This window comes from Plectropomus leopardus, chromosome 10 (assembly GCF_008729295.1).
Source record: "Plectropomus leopardus isolate mb chromosome 10, YSFRI_Pleo_2.0, whole genome shotgun sequence".
Taxonomy (NCBI): domain Eukaryota; kingdom Metazoa; phylum Chordata; class Actinopteri; order Perciformes; family Serranidae; genus Plectropomus; species Plectropomus leopardus.
The window spans coordinates 13,501,374-13,515,498 of NC_056472.1; the positions used below are offsets into that span (position 1 = coordinate 13,501,374).

Consider the following 14,125-nt stretch of genomic DNA (forward strand, 5'->3'; position numbering starts at 1 on the left):
TTTTGTTTTGCATGCTTGATTATGGTGTTGTGCTTTCTTGTGATTGTCCCCTGTCAGTTTTTTTTTTTTTTTTTTTTTGTATGTGGCTATGGCTACAGATTGCCCCCCAGCTAAAGCAGAAGACTGAAGCTAAAGCCTAAAGTCCAGTTTGGACCAAATATTTGCGATGAGACAAAACCACTTTAGAATGTTGCAGAGAAAAGTTGCAATGGTGTAAATTGGTCGGTCTGAGCTTACCTCAAGCTGGCTGAAGATGTCACCTGTGACTCAGATCATCTGCAGCTGCTTTTAGCACGTACGGCACGTCATCTGTTTCAGCAGCCAATTGGCTTGTAGCAAAGTCAGCTGGCCAAGTCAAAACAACTCAAGACAGTGAGTTGAGGTGCTGCAGCATTCTCTGACAGCAGCCTTCTGTCCTGTGTCGGTGTCAGATGGTGGGTTGCTCCTGCTGCTTCCTGTATGTGTGCACGACACACATAGCCAACTCAACTGATTATTGGGCAGTGGTTATTTAAATTATTGTGACCTGTTAAATGTGAATACTATCCATCTGAAGCTCTGAGTGTTCTGTTTATGTTTTGGCTGTTTCATCACTAATATGAAGGAAACTGCAGCAAGTATTTCATTATCACTATTCTCGTTTTACTTTTAAGAAGCTACAAATTATGTTCAGCTACAAAATAAGCCTGAAAGCTGGAAATCAGAACAGAAGTTCAGAAAGTTTTTGCAATGAATTTGATACCTAGTCTTGTCTAGTCGCATTGGTGTAAACTGGCAGGTTTTTAAAATGTTGCAGTGGGGCGCATAGCAAGAATCTTTGGTCTGATCAGGACTTAGGACCAAAATGTAGTAATAAGAGTAAGTTGTAAAAATGAACCAATATAAAAAAGCCTTGATGAACTTTAGAAATGCAGTGTAAAGGAACTGGATCATCTCGGTAAGCTAGTTAGCCTATCTGAACATCCAGGCTTAAACTAGGCATTCTAGCACACAGCTAAGTATATATGTGCTAGCTGTGACAGAACTAGAAATATTACACTTATGAATCAAAAAAACATATACCTTGTTCTTCATATTGGCATTGCGACGCAGTACTTTATTTGTGATGTCTAAATTGTAGTTTAAGCTTTGCAGTGATTTTTTTTTATGCAGCTGCCTCCAAGATATGGTTGTATAATGTAATTAAATCTTCAGTCTGCTTAATGTTTGGCCTGTGACTTCATGTCTGCTCAGTCTGCAGTCTGGCTGTAATGTAATAAGAAGAGTCCGTAGGCTGGTCAGCCATGCACCAAATACAGATGGTCAGTTGTGGTAACATTTGAGTGTCAGAGTTAAGGTCTGATATGTATGATAGGAGCTAACTACAGATGGTGACAGTATGGTGGGTTCTTGACGAGATAGTGTGAAAGACGTTTAGTTATTCTGGCTGTTTATGATACCAAACAAGTACTGATAGACTCAGTCATCTGGTGAGCTTAGAGGTGGTTTTCTTTTGAATATGATTTTGTTAAAAAACTAATCAGGGTTATTCCATTGGTTGTAAAATGAGGATTACATTGTGTCTTTGTCTGAATTCAGAGGTTGGTATATGTATAGAGGTTTGTTTGTGCAGTGGCAAAGGGAAAACACACGTGTTGCTGTTTGTGTTTCTATTACTACTGCTGTATTAGTATTATAACTGTTGTTATAAGTGTTTGTTTTGTATGTCTTTTATTTAGGTTTAATCATTGTTACGTGAAGCAGTTCGTATTGTTATCTTCTTCGAACAATGCAGTATACTAATTTTGTTTGTGCCAGAGTATGGCTGGCCCCCAGAGCTTTGTCACCTTTGAGTTGCCTGTCACTGTCTCCTTGTCAGTGTCCTGTGTGTTGTGTTTCTCTTCCTCTCATTAAAGCTTTGTCCTCTTGCATTTCCCTCTCTGGTGACTTTTTGTTGCCTATTTTAAATTTGTCTTTTTGTTGTTGTTGACGTTATTTTTTCTCCTCAAGCTTTATCTCCTTTCTCACTGCAAAAAATGTCCATCTTAAGAAATAAATTAAGGATTTATCTGACAAAGAATATGGCAATCTTTTGTCATTACCTAAAAATTGAAGGACCACAGCTGTCCCCAGTTAAACTATTAATTTAGTTTGACCTTCTGTTCAGTCAAGTATCATCTCAGCTATAAATTTCAACTATGGACCGGAGTCAAAAGAATAAAAAGTAAGAGGACATAAATTGTTGTGGTGGTCCTACTAAAAGTTAAGGTACTATGCTTCCATGATAAAACATTTTGCTGCTTTTTGTACACAATTTAATTCTGCCTTTCAAAAGAAAGCAAAAGGCAAAAATAAACCCATCAAAGCTGGGTAGACTGTTTTATTTTGGCGTCATTGGGGAAAAATCACATAATTGTTTTTGAACATAGTGTAATTTAAGGGAACTGAGAGAGAACTAGACATCTACACCTCCTCTTGACTCTGTTTTCAGGCCTTAGAAAATCTAGCTTGTTATACTTACCCAAGCCAGCAGCTGCTGCTTCAAGTTTGAGTTTACGTAGCTAATGTTAGCTGCATAAAATAATGTTAGCTACAACAGACCCTCAGTTAGCGACTGCCACAAACCAAATCCAGTCAGCGCAAATGCCGGCACAGGGGAACCAAATAGCCCTGACTCCCTGCTGGATCAACAAACTTTTTGTTGCTGCCTTTGCACAAGTTAGAACCAGCGCTGCTGCTGGCCACCAGTGGGTTGTGACACCCAGTGCTGGGGGGTTTGCACTGGCTGAATTCCAACACTTACAGACAAAAGGTCCATTTCCTGAGCTGCTGCCCACTCTTCTCCCAGGGATGGGGCTGAAAGAATGTGCCTCAACTCCATTATTATACAAGGATAAATACATTTAGTGTAAGGGAAACAGTTGGAATCACATTAATGTTTTCAAAGTAAAACTAGATTAAAAGGCTCAATATTACTTCAAATCACCTTTAAGAAGGACATTCTTTGGTGTGTTCTCCATTTTTTTATTGTTTACTATTTCCTTTTCCTCCTCTCCTATACTTTTCTTCTTCGCGCTTTTTTTCAGTTTGTGTGTCCAGATTTCCCTGCAGTTCTTCTCCTTGTGTCTGTCTTGTTTGTAGATGTAGGGGATGAGGAGGAGGCGGGCCCTCTCCGCCGCTTCCAAAATTCTCGGGAGAGGTGCAAGTTCCTCGCCCCCTCCATCTCAGTTTCCGTGCCCGAGGACGACCCCTACCACTCCGACGAGGAGTACTATGAGCACCCATTGTTCAGCCCAGAGTGGACGCACTCGGGCTCCCGCCCCACAGGGCAGGCCGTGGCCTTTAGACAGATTGAAGGTGAACCACGCATGGTTCCTCTTTGCCATTTCCCCCCTTCCATTCCTCTCTTTCTCACTCTGTTTCTCTTCTTTCCTTTTTTAACACCAACTGCCTCTCCTTCTGTGATTTGACCTCCTCCCTCCATCCCTCCCTCCTCCCGTCCTTCCGTCCGTCAGTTCGTCTCTTCGTCCGTCCGTTTGTCTGTCCTTGTGTGTGTTTATGTGTCCTTGTGATGTTTGTTCGTTCAAAATCTGAGCAGTTTCATATTTGTTTAACGGTCATATTTCTTTTTTTTCATTTATTTCATCCAAAGCCATTGCTACCTATGGTTGCCATGCCATTAAGTTCAACACACAGCAGTGATGTCTCTGAAGTAGGACACTTTTAATTTTGAGCCACTCAATGGACATAATACACTACAGCTCTCATCAACAAGATCACATGGCTACCAAGGTTTACTTTTGGGACATAAAGTAACGTCCAAATGGCTTTCATGAATATGTCAACAATACAGTGCATGATTGATGACAGTCATGCACATATTCCTCTACACCAATCATCTCCCAGAGTTGTGGTTTGGTTCATTTGTCAAGACGACCCCTCCCGTCCTTAATTATGCCGTACCATGTCAAACCCACTACACTCATCCTGAGCTACTCTCACACACTCACTGTGGCAACAGGGAAGACTTTCAGCTCTTCAAACACTTCCACTTTTATTGTCTTGAGAAACACAAGATAAAGGCAGTTTACAGGGAACCTAGGACATCAGGCTGTACAAACATACAACATAGCCTTTTATGTTATCTATCCATCAAAATAAATCCTTTGATTGGGCAGCTTCAATGGCAGACAATAACTTAATTTAAAGCTCTGCCTTCTCCCAAAGCATCCCCTGATGAAACTTAACTCTAATACATCTGGCCAGAGCAGCACATTAATGTGGAAAAAAGTGTTGATCAGAATCTAAATGGATAAATCTTTCCATCTGTGTCTTTTAAATGTATGAATTCATTCAGTAAACACATGGTGAAGAATGTAAAGAGTAGTTAGATGACCATGAAACTGTATGAACTTAAAAAATAGTGGTAATGCACTAACTCTTAACTCCCCCAGCCTCCCCCGACCCCTCATCAGCACCACTGACAAAATATCTAGCTAGCTCCATCAGCACATGCGGCAACATTCAGTTGCAAAGCTGCTGAATAGAATTTGTGTCACCTACGTCAAACTCAAAATGTTATACAGCGATGGCTGCTCAAGACCACAGCTGCAAGCTGCCACACTGACCATCACACAGTTAAAAATCCAGTCCCTACAGTGTTGAGAATTTGAGGCGCTCTGCTTTTTACTGTACTGGGCTGCAGCTCTTCAACGTTGCCATTTCTGAAGAGCCAGTGATTTGAGAGGTGCTCTGACCAGAAGTGCTTCTCCAATAGCGTGATGCTAGGCCCTGAAGTGTTCTCCATTTATGTTTTCATTTTTCCTTAAACAACCTCAGACATAAAAAAGGGTAGGTCTGGGTTGAAGGCAAGGTGTGCGCAAGAGAAAGAGGGTAGTGGAAACTGTTATATTCATTTGCAATAATATGATTATACAATAGGTACTGGAAAGAAAAAAAAAAGATTTCGAGAAAAAAATCTCATGCCTTTTCTTTAACGAATATATCTTTATAGATTTTTTTTGCTTACTGGGTACACTAAGTACCCAAAGTAGAACAGCATACAAACAGAATGGGGAAAAAAAGCCCATAAACAACACTCTGTACTATACGTGTAATGTACCTATATGTGTGAACAGACATACACTTTAGATCATCTTTTCCCCGAGCTGAAAGTGTCCCATCATAAGTTGTGTTCTCACATAACCCAAGTCTGTGTTGCCTGTAGTCTTAATGTGTCCCCCTCTCACCCTGTTTTTGAAAAGAAGAGACCATGGAAGCTCTTACAGCTGAATACGAGGAGGAGGTGGAAGAGGAGGAGGAGGAGGAGGAGGAGAGTGCAGAGGCAGCAGAGTCCGAGGCAGCTCTTGATGAGCAGCAGTGGAGCGGGGAAGAGCCCGAGCTGGACAGCCCCCAAGCTGAGTCCTTAGAGCAGGCAGAGGCCATAGACGAGGCCCAGGATGTAGACCTGGAGCCGGCCGAAGCAGCTAGTGCTGCTGCAGAAAGCTCTTTGGAAAGAGAGGAGGAGGAAGCAGAGGGTGAGGAGAGCCCTGACACAGGTGTGTCCTGCCCTCTGCTCTCCCTGCCTGCATGTTACTGCATTGTCCACTGTATAAGAATGACAGATGTGTCAAAAGGATCACATAAGCACATAACATAAGCATTATAACTCAGGTGGAATGGCAAGTACTCCTCCCTGCGCTCTGCTGTGGCTGCAAGGCAACACAGGCTTGTTGGTGAAAAGAGTCATATTCTTTTATCTTAACCTGGTTTTATTGTGTGCTATCCTTGCGCTTGTATTTTCTTTTTCCCGCTGTGGTTTTCAGGGCCGGCTGTTTCGTATTGCTATGATGAAGTGAGGTGTTGCTGATCGTAACAGTGCTTTTTTTCACTGGCTATAAGCTTACAGGTTTCTCGTTATGTTTACACGTGGCTTGGTGCTGGTATGCCAGTGCTGTGCACTTTTTGTAACCATGAATCATACCTACTAAACATGGGTCACTCATAGTATAATCATTATTCTGTGTATGTAATTTGCAGGGGATTTTGTGTTGGCTGTCTCACATTAAGTGTGATATAGTTGTCTCATCAAATGCATTATTGTATCGGCAAAATTCTTTTTTTTTTGGATATTTTTTGTCACTGTGCTTGGCAGTGCGTGGCATTTCTCTGTCATTCACTAGCAAGATTTTTCTGTATTTTTGCCAATATATTTGAATTACGTGATTACATTTGAAAGTCATTAGGAGCCAAAATGAATTTGATGTTAATAGATTTGTGATAGATCTAACCTGGTGAAATTCTGTTAAAATTTAATTGTACTCAAGAAGATAAAGAATGACAGAAATGCTGTTCTTTTCATATGTGATGTTTTCAAAGAATCGCATGGATTTCCATCCCTTCTACTATTGCTTGTTTCCCATCAATCAGCATCACAGCTGCCTCATGCCGGTTCCGTCACATACCATGCCATATTCTCATCCATCTGTGACTTGGTGGACACCATAATCTCGCCGTACTTCTTCAGTGATGGCAGTGTCATTGTGCTGTAAGTTTCTGAGGAGAGCTTTGCCTGTTTCTGTGATAACAGCTGTCCCAGTCCCTGGCTTAATAAATATCTCACTCGCAGCATGCCATAGCATTACTTTTCTATGTTGATCAAAACAGCCAACTTACAGATGTCCTTTCAGCCTTGAAGATGGACTCGGAAAAACAGGGCAGCGAGAAAAGTGGTTCCATGAGCCCAGACAGCATCGGATCAGAGAAACGCCCAGAGGAGTTTTTTGAGCCCCAGATGCAAGGGTTCTTTGCTGGTGAACGAGTCGTACCAGAGAGCCCCACTATGGATATGCCGTCCTTTGTACCTCCGAATGTTCAAGCCAAAGAATGTGCCAGATCTATCACACTTCAGCCTACATATGGCGAGCCGATCACAGTGTCAGAGAAACAGCCGTCAGTGGAGGTGGTGGAGATCAGCAGCATCGGTTCTGCCTCTGATTTCTCGTCACTGGGAGACAAAGTTCAAGGAGACTTAATGAGGGGCGCTAGTGACAGATCTGGCATGTCAGCATATTTTGAAACATCAGCCATGGATGTTGAAGAGGCTCCCCAATGTAAGGGTGAGGGTTATTATGAACTGAGCAGATCTGGTGAAGAAAAGACTACAATTGATGCTAGGCCTCAGGAGATCAGCTATAGCACACTAGCTGAGGCTCAGGATAAACCGGAAACTAAAGAAAGTGCTGCAGAAGACACTAGAGTGTTCACAGTTCCCGACAGGAGTAACGAATGCAGGCTTTCCCCAGGTAAACTGGCCTTAGAGCAGAGGAGTTACTCGCTTAACATCACCATTGGGGCAATGGATCAGAGTGGCCAGGGCAAACCTAGGAACTTCTCCCCGCTGGCCACAGATATCATGTCATACACAAGTGGAAGTCTAGATGAGTCAGCCGACTACCTCCCAGTCACTACACCCTCCGTGGATAAGCCTCCGTTGTTGCCTCCCCTGATCCTGGAGACTGCTGCTTCCATCACGTCAGATTCCTCATCTCCTCCAAGGACCTCTGAACCAGTTTCAAAACCCAGCCCTGAACCGGAGTCGCCAGAATCACCACAGCCTTTTAAGAACACCTATAAAAATGGTACAGTGATGGCGCAAGACTTGCCTGAAATGCTGGACCTTGCTGGTACTCGTTCTAGACTGGCATCAGAAAACACTGATCCAGAAATTACCCGAAGAAAGTCATTTCAAGCAGATGCCCCACCTTTTGCTGATGACCCATTGGCTAACCTAGTTTCAGGTGAACTAAGTCCTGGGACCAGAAAGAGTGATAGCCAGCTGGAAGAGATGGGCTATTGTGTTTTTAGTGAATATTCAGGGCCCATGCCTTCTCCTGCAGATGTGTTCAGCCCTACAAACACAACATCACAGGCCTTCACCCCCTCCGTCCTGGAGGAGAAAGTGGCTGAGCAAGCTAGGAAATTAGCAGTCAGAGACACATCAGTGGAGGACAAAAGCCAACCATCAGGAGTTGCTGATGTCACAGAGGAGACAGACCAGAAGCAAGTGGAGAGAAAAGATTCTGCTGAAGAAAAGAGCAAGGAGGTTGCAGTTGAAGAGTTAAGAAAATCTGTAAGTGAGGTGCCACCTGCTCAGCTAAGTGACTCCTTTGTAACACCGACAGTGACTGTGACTCTTGAAGAAGGCGGAAGGTCAGACAGTGAGATTGAACGGCAAGCCAGTGGCGAAGGCTCAGCATCAGAAACTGAGATCGCCGACTACGAGAGGCAGATTCGCAAATTGGAGATGGAGGACAGGCCTCTCAGTTTGGAGGAGGAAAGAGAACTGCAAGAGCTTCGGGAGAAAGTGAAGCTGGTCCACCAGGAGGCCTACGAGGAAGTGGATGCCGAAGACGTGTACCAGCTGACCGGCGTGGCCAAGGACCGTATTGCCAGGCCTGTCAAAACTTCACCTGCCTCGTCTGTGGAGAGCAACATAGACGATGACAAGCTGCTCTCCCCGGTGCTCTCACCTTCTAAACTTAAACAAAAAGAAATTTATGGTTCCCCCAAAAGAACACCTTCACCAGTGTTAGGAATAAACAAAGAGAAAGAGGAGTCGGAAAGAAAACTTAGGGAAGCAGCTGAGAAGAAAATGAAAGAAGAGAAAGAGGAGGCAGAGAGGAAAATCAGGGAAGAGGCAGAAAAGAAGGAACAGGAAATAAAAGAGAGAGAAGAGAGGGAAAGGAAAGAGAAAGAAGAGAAAGAAAGACAGGAGAAAGAACAGAAAGAACAGGAGATGAGAGAAAAGGAGAAAGAAGAAAGAGAGAAAAAAGAGACAGAAGAAAGAGAGAATAAGGAAAGAGAAGAGAGGGAAAAGATAGAGCAAGAGGAGAGAGAAAGGAAGGAGAAAGAGGAGAGGGAGAGGAAAGAAAGAGAGGAAAAGGAAAGAATAGAGAAAGAGTTAAAAGAGAAGGAGGAGAAAGAAAAGATAGAGAAGGAACTGAGAGAGAAGGAGGAGAAAGAAAAGATAGCAAAGGAACTGAAAGAGAAGGAGGAGAAAGAAAAGAAAGAGAGGGAACTGAAAGAGAAGGAGGAGAAAGAAAAGAAAGAGAAGGAACTGAAAGAGAAGGAGGAGAAAGAAAAGATAGAGAAGGAACTGAAAGAGAAGGAGGAGAAAGAAAAGATAGAGAAGGAACTGAAAGAGAAGGAGGAGAACGAAAAGCTAGAGAAGGAACTGAAAGAGAAGGAGGAGAAAGAGAGGATAGAGAGGGAACTAAAAGAGAAGGAAGAGAGAGAGAAAATGGCAGAGATGGACAAAAAGAGAGAAGAAGCTGAAAAACCTGCAGAAGCGGAGAAGGTGCAAGAGGAGGAAGAGGAGGACATGTTAGAGAAAGCAGGGGCAGGAGCAGCACCCATAAAGGAGATCCCAGAGACTCGTGCTGCCATCGAATCAGTGGTGACAGTCGAGGACGATTTTATCACTGTGGTCCAGACCATTGATGAAGCAGATGAGCCGGGACACAGCGTTCGTTTCTCTGCTCCACCTGAGGCCGAGGCCCTTTGTGTTGCCGCCCAGAAAGAAGATGAGGAAGAGGAGGAGGAGGAGTCTGTGGAGTTGGCCCAAGAAGCAGACATGGAGGCTGCAAGTCTGGAAGAGGTGGGTGACATTCCCGAGGCCCCCGCCTCCCCTGAGAAGGAGGCTCAAACCACAGAAACTGAAGGACCGACGGAAAGCTATGACAGAGATGAAACCACAATGGACGACTCCATCCTTGACAGCTCCTGGGTTGACACACAAGGTAAGCTACCTTTGATAGTTTGCTCCTGCATTGTAGCCATCTTTATATGTATTTTGAAGTATTGCATCAGAAAAGCTTTATGGAAACTAGAGGATGACCAAGTTATCCGTTTTGCAAATTACTCGCGGTGATAGGACAAGGGCTGCCCCCCTAAAAGTCAGAGATTCTAATCTCAGTCAACCGAGACTGTTTCAAGTCGAACAGTCGATTTTTTTTTTTTTTTTTTGCTAGTCAGTGTTCTGTGCAGTACCCCCAGATTTTGCTTTGGAGTTTGTGCTCTTGACTTTCCATGCTACATGCAGGAAGTGGCTGAGATGAGGAGAGAGGAAGAAGAGAAGTTGTGAATTTACAGCTTAGAGCAACGTAATACTAAAGATTCTATGGACTTTTTTTGATATCTATTGTTGGCAAAAAATGTTGCATATTTGTGACACATCGTTAGTGCCGTTAGCTTCTTTACTATATTACGTGAATGCCACTGTCACATTTAATGCCAGGTTCAAACTGTAAAACTTTGTATAGCAGACAAAACAAATTGTTGAATATTTGTATTGAACCGCCAATTCCGATTCATCTAAAGCCCTAGATAGGACATTTAACAAACTATTATTATTAGCAAAACTTGGCTCTGATAGTATCAGCAGAATAATTGGCTATCTTGTTTTTTTTCCTGTTCCAAACTATCATTATTAAATCGGACAAAAAAAAGAGAAAAAAATGATAAAAACTTCAATTGCACAAAAAATGTTTACATTTTCTTGAAATGGTTTTTGCCTTTTTTGAAAGAGTTGATGCAATAAATTGAATATGGAGACACCTTTGATAAAATTTAATATTTAACAGATATGACTGATCAGCTGTTTCCCTTCCTGGCATCTTCCCGTGCAATATTTGCAATAATTTGTCTTTGTCTCCCTAGGCAGCATGAAATATTGCAAGAACTAGCTGACATGAAATTAGAATTAAAACTTTTTTTGACCAACTGAAAAAAACTCCTGAAGACCTCTCTCTTCTACATTAGTTAGATGGCCCAGGTGATTTGTTTTGCTTCCTCTACTTCGTCAACTCTGTTTACTAGTGGATTACAGCCATGTGAAAATGAGCCTATACCACCAAATTCTGATAAAACTTCACTTTAGAGGGCCTAGTTTCTTTGCTCCAACCCAAATGATCAAAAAATTGAAAATGCTTTTTTGCAATATTTCAAAAGTTTGTTTAAAAGTTGTTAAAAATGTAATGAGACTATGGCTATGTTTTTTTCCCACCATTCCTTTATCTACTGCTTCAAATGAACACATAACACTAATAATAACATACTGTCTTTGTGTTTTTCCATTCCTGTTTTGCCACACTGCAGATGATGATAAGAGTATGGCGACAGAGCAGATTGAGCCTTTGCCCAAGGTGCCCACCCCAGTCAAAAAGCCAGCTGTGGTCCAGAACAAGCAGACGCAACCGAAGAAGACTGAAAAACAGGAAAAGCCTGTCAAACCGAAGGCTAAGGGTGGACGGGCTAGAGGCCGAATCTCCACGCCAGAGCGCAAACCTGTCCGCAAAGAACCTGTCTACATCCCAAGAGAGGAAGTCAAGAAGAAAAAAGGTTGTCATGATTTCTTAAACTATATTCATAGTAGTTATTGATAAACATTTTAGTCATAGATAATAACCGTACATCATACCTTATCCGTGTATATCTTCCTTTTCTTCATCCTATCCATTGAGTAATGCCGTGAAAAGCACGGGCTTGACCTCATCATGTCCATCAACTGGGGCTCTCTGCTGTTTTAGATTTACTGAAAACACAGCGTCTTGTGATTTATTGCTTACCTTTACAGCTGTTTGTGTCAAAACCTGCAGCCTGGTAATAATCCATTGACACAGTCATTTGAGTCAGCTGTTTTGAGAGTAGTTTAACAAATGCAACAACTACAAAGGGTTTCTGGGGAGTTTTTATCCTGCAGCGTTCCATAATTTAACATAGGTCAGCGTCTGTCTCTGCTTTTTGTCGTGTCTCTGCTTTTGTCAATGGCCCTGTTTCCTCTGGTAGCCGTGATAAGGAAGGGCGACCTTACCAAAAAGGAGACTCAGAGTCAATCCCCAGTCAAGAGGAGTGTGATAAAACCAGCCGTCCGCCAGACCCGCCCCGTCCAGCACCACTCCTGTCCCAGAAGGAGACCTACAGGTGACACATTGTCTCGGTCTCTCACACGACTGGGGCTTTCTGCAGGATAGTCACCAGTTTCTATGTTACCTCTTCCGCTTCAATTGTTTTTTGACATCCATTTTGTTTTGTTTGTTACAGTGTTTTATGTTATTTTTCATGTGTGTTTCTTTGGTTATTATCACAATAAAAATGTGACTGCCATACTGTACATGTTTCATTTGGCTTCATTTGTTTTTGTGAACGTCCTCTTTTTGTTCTTTTTAGAGCAACCTAACACCAAGCTGAAAGTACTGACATCCTGTGGTTTAAAGTTGTGAATTCAGGATTCACTGAACACTTTTCAAGTACATTTCTACATCCAGGGTTCCCACGGTCATTAAATTCCAAGTATAGTTAGCAAGTAGTTTGTAAACGCCTGAGGAGTGCGTGTTTAATAATGTATGGCTATATTGCAATAAAAGCCCACCGATTTCAAACTGCTTGAATAAATGAGCATGAAAATTGAGTAAAATATGATGGAACTGTTAAGGCAACATTTTGAAAATTCATCTGTAAAAATTTGTGGGAACCCTGTTCATCATTACTGCAAGGTCAGCAAAAACACACTTTTCAGCTGGTGTTAAGCTACTCTTTAAATGCATCCTCTCTTGATGTAACTGTTTCCAGCCATCAGGTTGTGTGTTCTTGGTGAGCTGTTGGTTGTCTGAAGCTTTTCCACATTAATATACTAATGATATATGTAATTTCCATATAGTTTAAAAGTTGTCTGATAATAATGTGCAAGTTCTCTGTTCCCATCCTCGCTGGTCTTTTTAAGAATTACGTACCCACTCAGACTCTTTTCATCCTATGGTTGCCAGGCAACTAGTAATCCATGGTTTTGTATTATGGACGTGATACTATAAAGAGTCCGTCCCAGAGGCAGTTTGCACTTCATTTTCCCCTGACGGACAGAATTCTGTGTCACTGATGATGAAAGCTCAGTATACTGCTGCATTGCCCCAATTAGATTATTTTCCAGGGTTGCCTTACGTAATGTAAAATCCCCCATTCTGTGTGATATCTTGCCAAATCTTTGCAGAACAGAGCTCTCAAGAGGGCAGCAACCCGCTCCCACAGATCATTCGATTTGTCATATAGCTCGCCATGCCAGGTTTGGGAATACAATGTTGTGTTTTTGATTTGACTTCTTCCTAGAATTAATTATGCTCACAGAGATACAATTGTGATGATAATCCTTCAAAGTAGGACGTTTAAAAAGTTCTCACTTCTCCCCCCTCAGCGTGTGAAGGTCATTACACATTTTCTGTCTTTGTGCTCTAATATTACTGTAATTCTGTTTCTGTCCCTCTCTCTCAGAGGCGCTACCAGACAGTCGTCAGCCTCTCACTGTTGCCAGACAGTCTCGCGACAGAGCATCCGTGAGTACACTCCATCAACCCAACAATGGCATGACCTCTGGCTCCAAAACCACTCAGAGAAATACCATAACGAAGCTTTACTGGCACACAGCCTGAATCACCAAGTAGGGTTGCAGCAGAGCAGTCAGATGAACGTCAATCAGGACAAACTGCCACTGAGGCAAGAAACCACAACTTTCTCCTGAACAATAACTGATTCCACGTCTCCTGCAACCTGGACTCTCCAGCATTAGATCACTCGTCCGTCTTTTTGTTCTCCTTTGATCTAAAGTTTTAGAGCAAGTGGTTTGTAAACATGAGCATGCTGTGCACAGTTTACAGACACTGTATTACAGTATTCAATTAATGCATAAAAAAACAAAACAGATTTTGAATCTTTACCTCTTGCTACTAATATGAAACTAATACACAAGTTGCCTCGTGCATCTTTAGCACAGACATTGAAACAACAAACACCACATTAATTAGGCAGAATAATTATCATAAGAATTAAGACTTATTTAAAAGCTGTTACATATTTTCTCTTGTGACTTCCCGAGCAACCTAATCATCTTTTCAGATAAACACATTACATACCGTTTAAGGCAGCGCTTTCTCCCCTCTGTCTATCTGAGCCCTAATCCCTGCATGAATAACAGTGCATTTAATTTCCGTATAAACACCACTGTTCATTTTCTTTTTGCATTTTGTGAAAAAATATTTATGTTGCTTGCTTTTGTTTTTTGAAAAATGTTTTCTATTGTTGCAGTGTTTAATGGGTT

General features: G+C 42.2%; 1 protein-coding gene across 1 annotated transcript in view; it reads left to right on the forward strand.

The window, feature by feature from the left end:
• Window positions 1-14,125, forward strand: part of map2 (microtubule-associated protein 2) — a 108,463-nt gene that overhangs the window by 72,563 nt on the left and 21,775 nt on the right. Inside the window, exons 9-15 of the mRNA XM_042494738.1 lie at window positions 3,121-3,336; window positions 5,244-5,537; window positions 6,669-8,689; window positions 9,110-9,779; window positions 11,137-11,379; window positions 11,827-11,961; window positions 13,303-13,364. Coding sequence (XP_042350672.1) covers window positions 3,121-3,336; window positions 5,244-5,537; window positions 6,669-8,689; window positions 9,110-9,779; window positions 11,137-11,379; window positions 11,827-11,961; window positions 13,303-13,364 — 3,641 coding nt within the window. The remainder of the gene's footprint in view (window positions 1-3,120; window positions 3,337-5,243; window positions 5,538-6,668; window positions 8,690-9,109; window positions 9,780-11,136; window positions 11,380-11,826; window positions 11,962-13,302; window positions 13,365-14,125) is intronic.